Below are 18,564 nucleotides of genomic sequence, written 5' to 3'. Positions count from 1 at the left end.
AGAACCACCACTTATTCACGCAGTTAGGGGTATTTCACCATCTACCGGGTATCCCGCTGGGTTTATACCCGGTCCCAGTAAAAGACCCAGTCTTTGACCAGAATATGCCGAACATGGAAAGCGTTCTAATAAACCGTCATGCTAATCCAGCCTTCTGGAACTCCAGTCTGCATTTCCTTGCCAACGGCGCAGGTCGTATTTCACTACAACTTCTCCGACGCAACACTCCCCCATGAAGATCCTGCTGATTCTAAGTGCCGTTCTCTTGGCGCTGCTCTCGCGGCCGGCGAACGTGGAAGCTCAAACGACCTGCGGCCCTCGAATGCGGAAGGACTGGGATATGATGACCGCCATGGAGAAGACCACGTATAAGAACGCCATCGCTGCTGCCATGGATTCGGGCGACTACATCAAGTTCGTCGAGATGCATACTGAGATGAGGTCGAAGATGGAGGCTCACCGCCAGTGCATGTTCACGTACTGGCACCGGCTGTTCCTTCTCGTGTTTGAGAATATGCTGCGCGGCCAAGGACCGCAGTTTGCGTGTGTGACTGTGCCGTACTTCAACTGGATCGTAGCCAGCGCTCGCATGACTGCGGGTACTTGCACGTCGTTCGCCGACTGCTTGGCCATCAACAAGGAGTTAGGAGGTGGCTCCACGAGCGGCGAAGTACGTTCGATCTCCATTAATGGTGAAGAAAGCTATGGTCGGTGCGTAACCGAGTCGCCGTTTGATCACTTTTGCGAGCTCTCGTCCCTCAATGGCACAGCCTGCGCCAGGTGCGTGCCTCGCAGTGACTGGAGTCAAGTTCCGGTGCCTTCCAGCACGAGCTACGCATCGGTTCGCCAGCAAGTTTTCAAGGGCAAGAACATCGGTCAGATGTCTCCTCTCGTTGAGCAAGGCTGCCACGATAACGTGCACGGCAACCTCGGCAGCACCATGGGCACATTTGCTTCGCCGGCTGACGCTCTTTTCTGGTCGCACCACGCCACGGTCGACTTGTTGCACACAATTTTCCACAAGTGTCGTGTTGGAACAAAGCGACTAACTTTTGCCCAGAAGGCATCCAACCCGGTCGCGTGGACATCGTGCCGTCGCCGTGGTGGTGGTGTCTTCCGTCCGACCGATTTGATCACGATGCGCACCGGTGTTAATCCAATCCCCGGTTGGATCGACCCGAAGATTGGCAAGTACTTTGCAGGAGTCCCCAACCAATTCGCTGGTCTCATGGATGTCCGCGATTTGGGCAATAGCAGCTATGGGTACATCGTCACAGGTCAACTTGCTGCCATGTACAATCGGTGTGACGCCTCTCCTACATCTCGCAAGCTGGAGGAAACGACTGCCACGAACTCCTCGTCCAAGCCTGCCATGTGTGGTATGGCACAGGACGATGGTTATGATGCCGACGGGAACGACTATGCCGCGCAGAACAACTTCCCTGAAACCGATTACAACGGTCAAGACGACGGCCACCAGGACATCGTAGTTGTCGACAGCAACGGAGAGCCGATCAATGCCAACGCGCCGGTCGATGCCTACATCACCGACGACGCCGAGAAGCGCGCTTTCAACTGGTACGACCAGACCATCGAAACCATGGGAGGCGACTCGCATGAAAACATGGCCGACCTCGAGCGTCAAGCCTGCATGTTTGAGCACGTGTGCTTGGGTGGCACTAAGGACTACTCACCAGAGTTCAAGGCGCTCTGGAAGGTGAAGGAGCCGCGCTGCAAGACCATCGTGGACGCCATCACAAACGGCTCGCAGCCGATCATCTACGAGTCATGGCGCCAGGACATGGAGTCTCACTTCGGTTGCCCGAAGCCGATCAACTCGGCGAACGCAACTTCGCACTCGGGTTCGTGGGGCTCTTCGGAGGGTGGTTCGCAGGTATCGGTTGGGGATTCGGACAACACGATCCAGTTCTCGTACGTCGCCGCTCAAAATGACGTCTCTCAAAATGGCATCGCTGGCGTTGAGTAAACCTCCAGCAAAACGTTGTAGAGTGTGCACGGAAAGGTAACCCGGGGCAATTTGTAGATTCGATTATCAGAGCACCGTTTAGTTTTTTTTTTTTTTTTAATTAAGCTAGAGGACCCTGATATCGTAAAATACTTCGCCAGACCGATTGTCGATGCATGCTAGTTCGCTGGCTTGACAGTACCCGGTTTATCGTCGTAGTCGATGTTGACATTTCATTAGCCGTGCTTGTGTTCGGAAGGGTAGGGATGCATTCCTTGTAAACCTCCCACGAATACACTCGATCCGGTTTGGACACATCCAATGTATACCAGTACATGATGCAGCTTGTGCCGCATCCGCTATAGTCGAGCGCGTACGTCATGTTAGGCAGAGACACAAGACAGTCAACGCTGGAGTAGGTCAGCATGTCGTCCAGCCAAATCTCACATGGACCGTTATGGGTATAGCCTGATGTGCGCATGATATCGTTGTCCGGAATTTGTTGGGGGGACCCCTTCAGGTTGGTCCAGCCGCACGTTTGGTCAGCCCCCGACGTCACGGAGTAGTTGCTGTTGTTCATGAAGTCGCGAAGAGTCTCGAAGTCGTTGTCAAGCTGCCACCGTGTGAAGTTCGCCGTAGCGTTGAACCCCTGGTCTTCGAGATAAGCCAACGGCATCCACAGTAAGCGCTGCTTAGCTTTAGTCGTGTTCGCTACCGTCCACGTCGGCGCGGGGATGTAGACAAGTTGATTCGCCGTCGACGTCGCTGGATGTAGCATCATCACACCGAAAAATGTCATGAAAGACGAGAACGAAGAGAACATTGCGCTTAATCTAGTACTGTAGACGGCTAGTTGGGGACTGGGAGGCAGAAGTTCGGGGGATCTAATAATTGTGTCCATTCCACTGCACCAGATGCATCTTTACCTATCATTACGAACGTCGAGCTCGCTGGGTGGGGCTACACTATAATAGCAGCAAGAGTTCGTTCGCATTATCGGTGCACGAGTTTTGTGTATACTCTTCGAGAGTAGTCTACGTCAAAGCCATCCAGGATAATATAACCCAGAAAGACGAGGGAGTTTGAGCTTGCTGGACTGAGAGAGTGTGGCCCAAAGGCCTCACCACGAGCAACAGACATCGCCTCGTTATAACGAGGAATGCTCTTGCACGGATATCGTCGTTGTCCACCTCGCAATACACCGCCATCAGTGTGGATAAAGCCGCACCCTTGCGGCTTTATTTCGTCCAGGGCTCTGTCGCGATTTGCTAGATAAAGCCGCAAGCAAATTCAAAAAGCTGAATAGAGCCGGCCCTATAAAGCCGAAGATAACTCCGCGAGATTGGCTATACAACGGTATACGAGAGGCTATACCTACTTGTATACTCGGCTAATTTGTGTGGGGTTTGTGTTTCGGAAAGTTCCTGCTCAGGTGAGCACCACAACACAACCCCCCCTCAAGTTCCCGTCCAAATCAGTATACAGCCAGCCTACTCATACAACAAGCCTACCCTGGCACGATGGGGCGCCTCCAGGGCTACGAGCGGCAGCAGTTCATTGAGACGGGCTTACCGAAGAAGGGCGACAGGCGACAGCTTTGGTGCAAGCATTGTCATGCAGCTTACGGCGACGAACAAAGATCTGATCCTGCACCCGCGCCCAAGATCGTCATAGGGCGAGATACCAACTATGTGAGCCACCTCAAGCGTTGTGAGTACTTCCTTGAGGCAGTCACACTGCGCAAGGTTGCCCCTCCTCCCTTTGAATGTGTTACTCTTCACGAAGCGTTGATGCGCAGCGCCCTGCGGCCTATACCCAGACCCAATGTGGCGAGGACCCGACATCGGGGGGATGACGTCAGTGATAGTGTTTCGACGGCTGGAGTTTCCACGGCCAGCTCCGACAGCCCAATTAGGTACGATTTGTCCGGTAATGTCCGGATATTGGCCGCCACTTGCCCCACAAATAAAGCCGCGGCTAAATTATAAAGCCGATCGGCTAAAAAATCGATAAAGCCGAAAAGCCGAAAATAAAGCCGCGGCTTTATCCAACACTGCGCCATGGCTTGAGCACATCCCGTGATAGCACTAAGCTCCTCAAGTATCCTTTCTTCACTACAGTAAGCACGGGTTCTTGCACTCCGTTCGGTTGAAGCGAGTCTCTCCAAGCGAATATCGGGTTAGCTTACCTGTCAAGATTCGGTGGGGACCAACTCAGAGACGGCGATGTGGCAGGTAGGTCAGCTGCTGAGATGGTTAACCCAGGTTCTAGCAGCAGGCTGCTCTGGAATATGCCCCGCCACAGCGTTTCCATGAAGCTGACTACATGGACCAGGACAGAACCCACTAAACACAGAGAATAACAGTTTGTCACACAGATAACAACCAAACACATTAGATTTGCGTTCGGCACACCAAAACTACTTAGGACCACACTAATCAAACACGCGGCACACAACAACACGCAGCACCACACCAAAACCAAGGGGCTGCACACCACCCAATATTAGCAAATAGCTCGCGACCTAATGGGAGAATTTTCACCAATGATATGGCTTAATTAGACGATCAAAGCTATCATATCTGTTGTTTCTGTTATGGATCTCCATTCATTACGAAGAAATTAGAATTCGCCACAGCCCAAGCACCCTCGCCCCCTCCCCTCCTTTTCTTCACTATGCCTTCAACGCACAAGTGGACAACCGTCTGCAGCGACATGGCTCGTGAAGACTCGCAATTGCTCACCGAGGACATGAAGTTTTTCATCGTCGTCAAGAGCCACCTGGTTCCGTGCGTCGTGCGTGCGCTACCACGCCCACCTATGATGCGCTACCAACTGCTGGAATGCTCTTCGGGAACATGCAAGGCTGCCACACCATATGACGCCTGTCCGTGGAAAGGAAAGATACTCACCTGCCAATAATTAAACCGAGTGACGATCATGGAGCGTGGTGCCCATGAAACCCTTTCCCGAGATCCTCGCAAGCCCCAGCTTACTCCACGCCTGAACGATTATGGGAGAGAAATGGCAACGCAGGGTTGAAGCCAGCTCGTATCCGCATCGGCTTTGGTCGGCGATTTGGGCTAACCGAGGAGGAGATGACTACCTTACGCCAGGTACAGGGGTTTGTCAGTAACAAGAAAAAGCTTTGCCGCAAGACAACTACGACGATGTGGTTGATCAGATTGACCAGTTGGCGTAAGGACCGGCCATTGCAGACACACACCCGTTCTCATTCGGATGGGAGCGAAACAGCAATGATAAACCAGACATGGGGAACGGGTCTGACGAAAACCCATTCCTGGTGGGTATCACGACCAAGTGTCTGTTACGAAACTCCGTCCGCGACCCAAGCTCGTTTGTGTTTCACATGGACGGTACCTTCAAATTGAACCAAGTGGCATATCCAGTTGTCGTGTGTGGAATATCGGATCGGGCTCGGCCGTTCCACTTGGTGGCCATCTTCATTACATCACAGCGCGTAGAGAAACTCTATAAAGGCGTTGTCAGCTCTTCGCCGGATGTTTACGCGGTCACCAAAGAACAACTGCTGATCAAGTACGTGATGGCGGATGCCGAAGCTGCCCAGTTGAACGCTGTCAATCAAGTGTTCGGCATGGATTCCGACCTGACCTATCTCATGTGTTTCTATCACGTGATGACTAAGGTTCACGAAAGACTGATGGCTGCGCCGGGCACGATGGGTGAACATGTGATAGCGGATATTTACGGCACGCACTTTTCTTCAAGTGAAGCTACGTGTAGTGGGTCTAACTTGACTCACTACTTTAGCTTACACGTTGTGCAACGTGTATGAGGAAGCGTAAGTACTTAGTAATTACTTAGGTTAATTATATTTGAATACACAAATATAAGTTAAGTAAGAAAGGATTCCAAGTGACTTAGATTAGGTAAAATGAGAACTGTATTGCTTGTAAATTGGCCTTCCTCTAAAATCTGCTAAAAACTGTTTATCATCTATGAAAGGGTTGACAGCGGCTGGCTGTCAGAGCCCCGCTAATATGCATGACTCTGATTGGTAGAAAGATGCTACTTTCTACCAATAGGATCTTTGGGTATGTGTGGACCACTCATTGTGGTGGTCCACTTCAATGTATCCATTGGTGTGTCTTACACCAAGGTGAGGAAGTATCCAAAACTTTTAACAGATAACCTATCTGTTAAATTCACAAGTGGCTACAAGCCACTTGTGCGTGTAACCCCGTTACACCATCCCCCCTTAACCCTTTCACTACCAGAGATTTCTTACGGGTCTCCTTGGACCTATGGCTCCAGCAAATCAATTCAACGCACAGGGGAAAAAACGACCAATCAAAAACACCAATTTTTACACGTGGCGACGGTGGTTTACTTCACGGTACTCCCAATCAAAAGTTTGAGAGGTCGAGCTACATGCCGTCGCGCCCTGGTCAGTGTCGCTACAACGGCAATGGTCTATGGAAGTAGGAGCCGTTTGGGGTGGACATCACGGCGAGCCCACTGAGGATGCTGACCTCCGAGCGGTGGCGTCGGAGCCCGCGCGCTCTCGACTCAGCGTCATTCCGTTATAGCATTATCCCAAGTATGCGTGCTTAGCCGAGCACCCCATGTAGTAGATGTAGTAGCAGTTTCCAATCTACATCCGCCAACCGCTCGCACTCCTGCACATGCAATCCTGCGTAACATTCACACTGGCTTGCTATAACGCTATCACTGTAAGCTTATCTAGTTTGGTTAGGATTCTGTAGCGTTGCCTGATGTATGAATTTGAATATTAGCTCGTATACATTCGAACCTGCTCCGCACCCTTCCAGGCCAGGGTCCATGTCGGTCTCCCAGTCTCACGTGTCGTCGTCGGCTACATTGAACAACGCATCGAAGTTCTTTTGTCCACGAAGGGGAGGCGGGGCTGCTAGCTAGACGAGAAAACAATTATGGCAGGTCACACGAACTGTTTGTGGCTCGTGCGGTAATGCATTTTACAGGTCCATGGAGACCTGTTAGGTTGTACAGTGCTTTGCCGTCGTCTCGTAGCTTTTAGTTTTGGCCAATCGCATCTTGCGATTAGACCTCTTATGGGTCCCTATGGACCTATAAATCACTCCAGCTGGCTGGTAGTCAAAGGGTTAAGGTTAGACGCGCGGGGTCTCCGCACGTCAATCTTCTGAATTGACCATTCGTCAATTCTCCGCGTTTGGAGAAGAAATCCGCGCTCATTCAACGATGAGCGCGCCTCAGAAGAAGTCCACAAAGTCGGTGGGGAGTCATCTCTCCATTCAAGACTACTTCGAACGCCAGAAGGCGAAGTATGGCGACGTCATCGACTTCGACGACGATGATGAAGACATGGAGGACGAGAAAGACTCGTCCTCAAAGCGCAAAGACTCAGTGTCGAGCGAATCGCTCGACCCTCATGTCAAGAACGTTCGCCCGCGTGAAGGGGACGAATCGGACGCTTCGAGTTCGAAGCGTTCGCGTACTGAGAGCGATACCCCACTCGGTTCCGCTGGGGCTCTCAGTACTCCGCGCGCTGCTGCTGCAGCGCGTGATGTCAAAGCTCAAGGCTCTCCGCGCGCTGCACCTGCAGCGCGCGATCCATGGATGCCGTCCGCGTCCGAGATCGCGGACCGGTATGGGAACTCGGTACCTCCGAATGAGGTGCCGCTGCACGTATGCAGCACCATCAAAGATGACGCTGTGGCTGCCGAGCTGCACTTTGATGCGGAAACGCATCAAAGGCGCGATTACTACATCGGACTCTTTCATGAGCTCCGGTGGTTTCAAAGCAAGAAGACCTCTTCTCGCAGCAAAGTGCCCGAATGGCAGGCACTTTGTCAAAGGTGGAACGCCTTTGTTGAAAACTTCAACGAGAGGCCGAGTGCTTACCGTGATCGGATTAAGCAAGCGCGTGATCGCTTCGAGACGTACTCGAAGCGTGGGAAGCTGGAGCAACTTCATGTTGCTGCTGAGGAGGCAAATGTGCCGTGCGCTGTGCCCGAGGGCTTTCAGTGCACGACGTGCTTTCCAGGCGCGGTCCGCTTGAGCGACCGCGACCTGAACCGGTACACGTCATTCCGTGTGCCCGAGAGTCTCAAAGAGCTCCGTGCTAAGTTCTTAGCACGTGAGGATTCGGGCGCCAGCGATGACCGCAGCGCTCGCACTACTTCCGCTGTGCCAGTGCGTACTGCTCCTCGTACGCCCTCACCATTTCCGGAACGTCCTCCAGCAAGACGTTCCGCGGCTCCCATGTATCTCGATGGGGAGGAAATCCTCTCCAACGAATACGAAAACGAGCCCCTTGAGGGTTCGTTTTCGGGATACTATGGTCAACAATCCGCTCAACAATCCAGCGGGTTGAGCCGTGGGCGTCACGGATCGGCGGTGGCGGGGGTGGGAACACGCCCCGGGTATGATCAGCCCCGGGCTGATCAGTATGCGCCTCTCCACGACCGGGAGACCGTCGTGGAGCGTCTACAGGGCGCTGAGTTCGCCGCCCTAAAACAGGAGCTGGCGAACCAGAAGGCCCAAGTCGCGGCGGTCTCGCAGACCGCCTCGAATATCCAGGTCGAGCTGGCGACCCAGATGAAGGGGTTGCTCCAGCGCGTCCGCGCGCTGGAGGAGAGGCTGCTCGTCGCCGAGGCCAAGTCCTCCGCTTCTGACTCGGCTCCTGCCGAGGCTTCGGGTCAGCCGAGCTAGATGGCTCGTGCTGCAGGTATGGCTTCAGCCGTCCGACGTAAAAGGTCGGATGGAGGCGCATGCTAGACGGTATGTCTAGCGTGTATGCGTTGCCGTGCCGTGCCAACACAGTGAACGGCCCGATGAAGCGCGGAGCAAGCTTGCTTGCTCCGAAATCCGAAACTGCATGTTTAGGCAGGTTTTGAGTAGCTAACAAAACTAATGAACCAACTTTAAATTCATTTGTGTTGCCTCTGCCAACATTATCGGCGTTCAGCTTCTGTTGGTCACCAGAAGCTGCTATTGTGTCTTGGACAAACCGAATTACGGCTTGTCTTTTGGTGATGAAACTGATTGCATCCGAGCCGAAGTCATTCAGCTCGCTCTCCGCTAGAGGCCCGACCTCTGCGTGGTTCTTTGCGGTGTCTGCGCCGTGCGTAGACTCATGTGGTTTGTCCATTGTTGCAGCTGACACTGTGCAAGTGTCAGCGGTTTTCTGCGGCTGCTGTATTGCAGTCGTAGATCCTCCCCCCACTTAAAGTGGGAGCCATCACTCCGAGTAAACTCGGTAGACGAGGATGCCGCATGGCATTCACGAAGAACGGTGTATGCCCGGTCGAGGCATGCACTGAGTTATTGATGGCAAACTCTGCCATCGATAAGCACTCGCTCCAGTATTGGAACGAGTGAGCGTAGCTCTTCAACATGTCGACGAGCACGCGATTCACGCGCTCGGTTTGGCCATCCGTCTGCGGATTATCCGCAGTCGACATCGAAAGCTGGCTCCCAAGAAGTGTAAACACTTCTTGCCACAGGTGCGCTGTGAAGCGTGGGTCTCTGTCCGACACGATGTCGGTCGTCATGCCATGGTGTTTGAACACCATTTCGACGAACAGACGGGCCGTCTGCTTCGCGGTCACTTTTGCCGGCACCGCAGCAAGATGTACCATCTTGCTGAAACGGTCTACAAAGACCACAACACCGGTGTTCCCTCCGCTGTCCGGGGGAAGACCAAAGATGAAGTCCAAAGACATGGACTTCCAACACTCTGACGGAGTCGGTAGTGATTGCAAAGGAGCCTGCGCGAATGGCGCAGGCTTTACGCGTTGGCATACCTCGCAAGCACGGATGTACTTGCGCACCCACTTATACTGGTGGTGCCAGTAGAAGTCGCGCGTGAGAAGGACGTAAGTCTTCTCACGTCCGAGATGTCCCGCAGTCGGGGCATCGTGATACTCGTACATGATCCTGAGTCGCAGGTCATGGTCATTTGGCACGACAACGCGGATCGCGTTGTCGTCGACTGCATTGTAAAGAAGCAGTCCGTCGTGCACCCGATATCGGTGTGCACGCGCACGAAGGTGCTTGGGCAGCTTCTGACGGGACTTGTCAGAAGGCGCTGTGCCATAGGCCAGCAAGAGCTTCGCGTCCGCGTCGTGCGCGTACGCGGCCTTCACATCATCCAACAGAGACGACGTGGGTGTGCTAGATCGCATAGTGCCAATGGCATTGACATCAGCAGCTTCTGCGTAGTCCGGCTGACGTGATAACGCGTCGGCCACCACATTCAACCTTCCGGGTTTGTATTCGACCCGGAAGTTATACTCCGCAAAGAATGAGAGCCATCTCGCCATTCTTTGTGATATGTGTGGCGACTTCACTGCAGTGCGCAGTGATGCATGGTCGGTGTAGACCACGAACGGTCTACTTCCAAGCAAATACACTCGGAACTTTGCGAGTGCAAACTTCATGGCAAGGAGTTCCTTGTCATGCACCGGATAGTTGCGCTCAGCTGGCTTCAGCTGACGCGATTGGTAGTAGACGACACGATCACGGCCCTCGTGATCGTGTTGCATCAACGCGCATCCGATCGCGAAGTCGGATGCGTCACACACTACGTGAAATGGGCGATCTTGGTCAGCCACTGCCAAGATCGGCGCCTCAGTCAAGCCCCGCTTGACTGCATCGAATGCCTTTTGGCAATCGGGTGTCCAATTCCACACAGCTTCCTTCTTGAGAAGCTGTGACAGCGTGCGGATCTTGCCCGCATACTCCTCCACGTACTTGCACAAGTACGTGGCCAAGCCAAGGAACTGCCTCAGTTCCTTGACACTCGAAGGCGTTGGCCATTCATTGATCGCTATGACCTTTTCTCGGTCAGAGCGAACACCATTCTTTCCTACGAGACACCCGAGGACGGGTATCTCGCTCGCCCCGAAGATACACTTCTTCAGGTTCGCGTAGAGCTTATGCTTTCGCATAAGCTCAAGTAGCTTCCGGAGATGCACCCTGTGCATCTCAATGTCGGCCTTCCCGTCCTCAGCTCGGCTGTGGATGAACTCATCGTCGAAGTAGCTCAGTGCGAAGTCGCACACCGAGCGCAACAAGTGCGTCACGCACCTGTTGAAGGTTGCAGGGCGTTCTTAAGCCCCTGCGGCATTACTAGCCATTGCCAGAGCATGCCGCTTTGCGTGCTCACTGCCGTGAGAGGGATATCGCTCTCACGCATTAGGATTTGGTAGAATCCGTCTCGCAAGTCGAGAGTACTGTAAACGGTGCTCCCGGCCATCGAATCGATGATAACATCTTTTCGCGGTATCGGCGTCTGCGCCGGTACCGTCGCATCGTTCAGCTTGTTATACGCATGAACGATGCGCCATCCGCCCTGTGGCTTTTTGACACAGAACGTCGGAGCACTGTGCGGGGACTTTGATTCCCGCACTTGTCCTGCTTTACGACGACTTTCAAAGAAGTCGTCGATTGCTTTTACTTGCTCTCGCGGCAGTAGCCACTGCCGCGTGACACAATACTTCGTGCCCGGCACGAGATCAATCTTGTGCTGAATGCCCTTATCCTGCGGAAGCTCCGCAGGAATCTCTTCCGGGAGTACGTCTTTGTACTCCCTCAACAATTCGTAATAGGGACTCGACTTCAGCGAGTCCCGACCTTGTTCCTCGAAGCGCTCTCGCTTCGTCTTCGCACTGAGAGTGTCTTCACTCTCAGTGGTACTTCCCATGAAGAGCTGCCTCGGCTCTTCGCTCTCGCTCGCCGTTCTTTCGCTGTCCGAAAGAACGCAGACTTGCTCGATGCGTCCATCGTGCAAGTCGCGCGTGAAGCGCTTCCAGCCATGAGCTGGAAGCGAAGTCAACTCCGACGCCGTCGTCGGAGGACTAGCGAGTTCCATATCACGATACTGGAATCCAGTATCGGTGCGCGTCAAGACGCTTAGCGTCTCGACGTCCGGCGTCACCGCCTCAGTCTGCTCAGCCGACTGCTCTTGTTGCGTCTCGGTCCCGGACCGAGACTTGCGTAGCGTTCGTCGCATGCGCCGTCTTCTTGTTGTGCGGAGCCCGGCTCCGCACGGTGGTTCTTCTGGTCCAGGCCCGGCCATGGACGGTTGTTCGCCGGCGGACCCTGTCCGCGGGCGCGCGATATCAAGCCCGGCTTGATCGCATGGCGCTTCGTCGTGCAGCCCGGCTGCACGACAGCATGCAAATTGCGTCAGTGCGGTACGTTTGCAACCGTCCGCACTGTTTGCAGCGTCAACTCCCGGAGTTGACACGCCATCGTCACCTCGACGCCATTCATTGGCGGAGCCCCTCTTGACCGAGGGTGCGTCGGCTCCCGGAGCTGATGCGTCGTTGTCGACCTGACCTCTTCGGGTCAGGGACTGTCCCTTACACGCTTGAACGTGGGTGTTGGTTCCCGGAACCAGCACATCTTTTTCTTCCGACGTCGGCAGCATTGCCGACGTGGGTTTCACTTGTGCGCGCCCTCGCGCACTTCTTGGGCACTCCGGGACAGCAGCATTAAGCGCTGTCCCGACTGGTGAGCCGCGCGCACCTGCTGGTGCGTGCGCTGCGGTAACAGGGCCATCGCGCGATGTTCCGCTATCGAGGTCGAAGCGCACGAGCGTGCGCTTCTTCCAGTCTATTACCGGATCATGCCGTGCAAGCCACGGCATGCCCATTACTACGTCGAACTTATCGTCCAGGTCGAGGACGATAAAGCGTTCGACAAACACTCGTTGTTTGTACGAGAAGCGCACGTTCACGACGCGCTTCTCGGTCTTCATGATGGCACCTGTTGCCAGTCGTACCTCCAGAAGACTTCGAGGTACATTTACTTCCTCGAAGTCAAGACTCGGTAAACTCCGCAGTCGAACAAAGTTGTTCGACGCGCCTGAATCTACCAGAGCGCGAAGAGAGTCGCTCGCTCTCTTCGACGTTACCTTCAAGATGACCAGGTTCGGCCTGTCATCTTGTTTCTTGCAGTGAGAGCTGGTCTCACTGGGGGCTGCAGTCCTCAGTGTCGCGTGCCCGATGTCGGCACGCGTGACTGCATTACCAGTGGGCGCCCCGCGCCTACTGGATGTTCACGTTTTTTGTTTGTTCGCGGCGGTGCCCGGCATCGCCACGACGGCCACCATTGTAGTGCACGGGGGCCGTGCACTCCCGTGCAAAGTGACCGATCCTTCCGCAACGGAAGCATCGCACGTTACCTCCCTGTTGCTGGTGACCAGCAGCCGTTGCATTCGAGAGGTCCATTGGTACCGGACCTCCCGTCCTCACTATCGGGCGTGGTTGCGGCCTCGGTTCGTTTGCATGGAGTTTCGCCTGCGGCAGGATAAACTCTTCTTGCATGGCAAGAGTGATTGCAGCTTCGAGAGTACTCTGGTACTCTCGGAAGAGATAGGTCTTCACGGGCCCATCTCTAAGTCCCTTCATGAACGTGACGACTTTAGTCGCCTCGTCTATCGGGTTGGTCACGATGTTCGAGACCAAGTACCGTGCACGCTGCGCGTAAGCATGGACGTCATGCTTACCCTGCTGCAGGTCGAGGAATTTCGCCCTCGACCGGAACTCGTTTTGCGGGGGCTCAAACGCTTGTTTGAGCTCCTCTTTGAACACTTCGTACGTGCTGAAGCACGTAGGATCGGAGAGTCGGCGTCCATACGCCCAACTCCTTGCGCGTCCGCCAAGGCAGGACATGGCGAACGCGACCTTCGACAGCGGGTCGACGATGCGTCGAGCCGCTATGGCTGTGTCGAGTTCGACAAGCCATCGGAGGAGAGGCTCGCCCTCTCTTCCCACGTAATTGCTTACGCTCAACTTTAATGGTTGAGCACGCGGTGTCGTCCCTGCCGACGCCGTCACTGAGGAAGCAGCGTCACGCTGCTCCTTCATGATGAATCCCAGAGCAACACCATGTTGCTCCGTCGGCGATAGCGAACGCAGCATTGTAGCTATCGCTGCTTCTCCAATGACTGTTGACAGGCGTTGGAGGGCTTCCCACTCTGGGTCAGACAGGTGGGGGCGGTCTGCGCGTGCAACATGCGTTGCAGGCGTATTCGAGCTCTCTATGGGCACCTCCATGCTCATGTGGTTCTCGGCTCCGCGTTCGTACACCTCGTACGAACGTCAAGCAGTCGGTTGTTGGACGGACTACAAAGTGCTACCAGGTGTAGTGGGCCTACTTTGACTCACTACTTTAGCTTACACATTGCGCAACGTGTATGAGGAAGCGTAAGTACTTAGTAATTACTTAGGTTAATTATATTTGAATACACAAATATAAGTTAAATAAGAAGGGATTCCAAGTGACTTAGATTAGGTAAAATGAGAACTGTATTGCTTGTAAATTGATCTTCCTCTAAAATCTGCTAAAAACTGTTTATCATCTATGAAAGGGTTGACAGCGGCTGGCTGTCAGAGCCCCGCTAATATGCATGACTCTGATTGGTAGAAAGATGCTACTTTCTACCAATAGGATCTTTGGGTATGTGTGGACCACTCATTGTGGTGGTCCACTTCAATGTATCCATTGGTGTGTCTTACACCAAGGTGAGGAAGTATCCAAAACTTTTAACAGATAACCTATCTGTTAAATTCACAAGTGGCTTGCAGCCACTTGTGCGTGTAACCCCGTTACACTACGTATGACGAAATGGTTAAAAAAACAAACTCTGGCCAAGTGGTCGAGCGACCAGCGGCTTTCTGGTTTTCGAAGCTGTTTCAAGAAGGTGTGGGTGAAAAGTGAATTCCACCGCTGGTAGTGTTTTCACACTTCCAGTGGCTACGCTACGACCAATAACCCAGTGGAGCAGTTTAATCGATTGATCAAGCGCGATTACACGTTTCGTACTAAACACAAGATCGGAACTCTTATCGGTCTACTCGCGGACTGTTGTGGACATCAGTAAGTGACTCCCAAACCGTTCAAGGTCATTCCTCAAGCTACTCAGAAGTTAACCCCCTTGAACGCGGAGGGGTGACATGGACGGCATTATAAAAGCCTTATACCACCCCGGACGGTATAAGAAATAGTATGACGCACAGTATACCATATCGTACACTAGTACAAAATTGGATTTTTTTCGCACACGTTGTAGCTAACCTTCCTGGTAATAATTCCCGCAATGCGGATGGGCACCGCACGTATATACGTTTAGCCCAATCACAGCTACTTGCTCGAAATCACGCAATCATGTTTTTTTTTAATTGTGGTGCAGGATCGGCCACAAATCCATTGAGGAGACTGAAGCACAGCGGAGTCCTCAGCCGCGCTAACTACGCTGCCCGTATTCGAACGCACGGCCTTTCAGAATGCGCCAGCATGTATTATAACGAAACCACTACTCTTTCGCTACTGCACGATCACGGATATGGCTTGCCTTGGGTGCAACCTCACCGTTTTGCCACACGAAATGCCAAATTTGGGTGCATATGAGGCCCTCGTTGTTGGGGTGCCCGCGCTCCTTGTTGGACAGTGTGATCAGGCCTTTCTTCCCTTGTGAGCACGGAGCGCAGTAGTAGGAAGACGTTCCTCCTCGCTTCTTTCCTTCCGGCTTGTAACAGGAGCATACCTTACATTGCCTCTGGCGGAGGCGCTGAACACCATTAATCAGGCGGTAGTCAGTGGTCTGTGTGAGCTTGTGATCTCCTTGCACGACATTTGGCCTCTTCGCCACCAAGTTTGGTGCCGCTCTTGCCTGTGTAAAGCACGCTTCCGTTTGCTCAATCAAATCGTTATGAAGCCTTGCCAAAAATTGAAGTGCGACCACTTGTGGGACTTTTTCTCCCATAGATGCTTGTAGATGATGTAGGCATTCACTAGAGCCATGTCGATAAGGCCGAGAAATGGACTCTTGTAGTATTTGTTGAACCTGTCGTATCCGAACGGCACAAGTCAGAATTGTAAACCCCACCGTGTCAGCATACATCCATCCCTACCTTGTTGACATCTGCATCGAGTACGCTTGTAGCCGCAGCTGGTCATGACGATCCACGCCTCCCATGTAACGTTGGTATTCAGCTACCAGACCTGGACAAGGGACGTCGCTTGCTCCACCACCTCTTTCACGGCGCCAACTGTGGTTGCTTCAGTAGTCACCTGGGAAGCGAGGAAATAGACGACGGTATTGTCGGCCCACATCAGCGCCCCGAGACCAGGATTCGATTTCGCCACTGCCCTTTGGAATGTACCACGCGGAGTCCGAGCTTGGCATTTTTCTTTGGGTAATTCAAACGATCACACCAGCCCTTCCGATCGGTCTGCATAGTGCCGACGTAGTTGAAGCCCATCGTTCGCAACGGCTGAAACAGTGGGATGGAAGTGTAGTATCGATCACCAATAATCAATCGCCGGCCTTCGTACGGGAGGCCCCGAAACACACACGCAATGTTCCTGATGACAGCAGTCGGGCCATTTTTGTATCCATAGCCTGTGAACCCTCGGTGTCACCAGATCGCCCAATATCCAGCTCGACTCTAGAATGAGCAGTGTCATAGTATGCATATCATGTCAGCATAACAACAAAACAATAAACATACAATGTCAACACACACCTTTTGCAATACTCCGTTTCAGCGCAGCAGGTCATGACGAACTTGGAGCCCCAGCGATGTGGTTTGTCCTTCATAAACGTCCTCGTCGGGTTTCGCTTGTTGTGAGAGGGAAGGACACCTTCGTCAATAGCAACGCGTGATCCAAGAACATAGCCCTCTTTGAACATCTTCTCTAGTGTAGAGAGAACAGACCTTATTTTCCAAGCTCGATCCGTGGCTGCTGCAGGACTCTCATTATCCGTGAAATGTCGAAAACGCGAGATATCACGAAACCGGTCGCGACGCATCACTTTGCTGAACGTTACCACGGGAAGTACACCCATGGATGTAGTATTCCAATGATCCTCCATGCGCTCACAGGGACTCAATGCATGTCCAATCATCAAAGCAATCCATTGCACGAGTTCGTGGGGTGCAATCTTCTCAAAAATTTCAAGGTTTCGTCGCAACGCATCCTACGCGCTTACAGGTACTCAATGCATGTGCAATCATCAAGCCAATCGATTGCACGAGTTCGTGGGGTGCAATCTTCTCGATTTTTTTAAAGGTTTTGTCGCAACGCATCCCTACTTCTCTGTGCACGATGTGTAACACTTTTTTCCTTCTGTTCTGCCTTGTCTAGTCTTGTGCTCAGCGTTTGCTTCCAGTACAGGTTGGTTTGGCTTGCTACATCACGCCAGAATGCCTTCGGTAAAAAGTAATAGAAGAGCTTCAGTGGCGACTTTGACGCTGCAACTATATTTTGTGATGGGCCGCAAGAGCCCGAGTACATCTTGTCAACTTCGGTGTCATTTACGATGACAGTTTCCAAATTCTCAGGTAGCATGTCCCACCCGTCTGCTTTCATTTGACCGAGCTGGTTATCATCGTAGACCTCCGATGACCCTGTCCGCATAAGCGCTAGTAGTTAGTTAGCTAAAGCACAGCTTACCTTGGACCCGCATGTGTAATCGTTCCAGCTCGTCTGCACCCAACAGCTTCGTAATCCTTCTAAGCTGTTGCTGGATATTGTCCGCACCCGGCAGAACGGCGTCGCTGTCCGTGTCAGCAACGCCTTCCATGAAACCTTCAGCGGAATCCTCGCCTCCTTCGCCATCGGTCTCCAGCGCAGTTTCATCGGTATCCCCAACAATGTTAGGATCTAGCGGGTCCACAGAGTCGAAGCGAAGGGGTTTACCGCAGGCTGAATCACGCAGGGTATTGTAAATACCATTTCTTGGCTGTTGTTCGTCGACGTCCTTTGCTTCACCTTCTTCACCACGTGCTTCCTTGGCGCCGGCAATGCTACGACGTGCTAGCTCTTCTTCGTCTTCGTCATCTTCGTCACTGGGCTCATACGTTTCTTCATCCGAAACCGAGTATCTGCGCGGCGTACTGACATCTGATAGAGAGCTAGCATCAGGAGTCGAGCCATGCACTGCGCTGACTGGATCAAGCGTCCGATTGCTGATGTCAGTACCAGAAACGACATCATGCCCCATCTACAACTGATAATGTGGGAGCGTCGCCGGAATCAAGCGACAATAAAGCGTTGAACCAATACTCTACGTACTCGCTTGATGTTGCGACCGCTCCATTATGTTGCGAATGCCGAGCCACTCGCATAGCTGCTTGTCCGTGCAGATATAACTCAGCAACTCGTCCTCGCCATTGAAGAAGTCCACACCTCGCTTTCCCCCTCTCAGTTTGCGACCAGGTTTGAGATAGTTGTAGCTGGATACAATAAAAATATTAGACACAGCATACCATAGCTATCAGTAGTTGACTTACTGGATCTGAATCCCGGTCGCTGGTTTCCAGGTCCACCCCTCCTTGCGCAGCAGCGGCCAGATCGCGTGAAAGGCCATGGCATACGCCATACTTGCGCTCTGCGCGGTGAAATCGGAGAATGAGTGGCTTTGCTAGAAGGCGGCAAGAGGGGAACCTAAATATCATTTATCGAATCAGCCTAGCCTTGCACGCGGTTGTCTCAAGGCATATATTTTGATACCCAATCAGACTTACCCTTTTCACCACGTGGACCAATCACATCCTATGGATTTCTGGGAAGCACCGAAGATCCTTTTTGCGGATTTA

The 18,564-nt window shown here is 53.0% G+C and overlaps 2 protein-coding genes across 2 annotated transcripts; one reads left to right on the top strand and one right to left on the bottom strand.

Annotated features, from left to right (window-relative positions):
- Positions 1-232: 232 nt before the first annotated feature.
- IUM83_04767 (uncharacterized protein) lies at positions 233-1,987 on the top strand (the record flags this gene model as incomplete). Its single annotated transcript, XM_067928864.1, has 1 exon — positions 233-1,987. One exon carries the CDS (start codon positions 233-235, stop codon positions 1,985-1,987), a length of 1,755 nt encoding a protein of 584 aa, XP_067795999.1.
- A 15,412-nt stretch (positions 1,988-17,399) lies between these two features.
- Positions 17,400-18,347, bottom strand: IUM83_04766 (uncharacterized protein; the record flags this gene model as incomplete). The annotated part of the gene is made up of 3 exons (XM_067928863.1): positions 17,400-17,869; positions 18,041-18,201; positions 18,259-18,347. The coding sequence occupies 3 exons, from the start codon at positions 18,345-18,347 to the stop codon at positions 17,400-17,402; spliced, it is 720 nt and encodes a 239-aa protein (XP_067796325.1).
- Between the last annotated feature and the right edge of the window lie 217 nt (positions 18,348-18,564).

The sequence above is a fragment of the Phytophthora cinnamomi genome, assembly GCF_018691715.1.
Source record: "Phytophthora cinnamomi strain GKB4 chromosome Unknown Contig17, whole genome shotgun sequence".
Taxonomy (NCBI): Eukaryota; Oomycota; class Peronosporomycetes; order Peronosporales; family Peronosporaceae; genus Phytophthora; species Phytophthora cinnamomi.
Note: the sequence above shows the minus strand (reverse complement) of the source record. Positions and strands in the feature narration are given on the sequence as shown.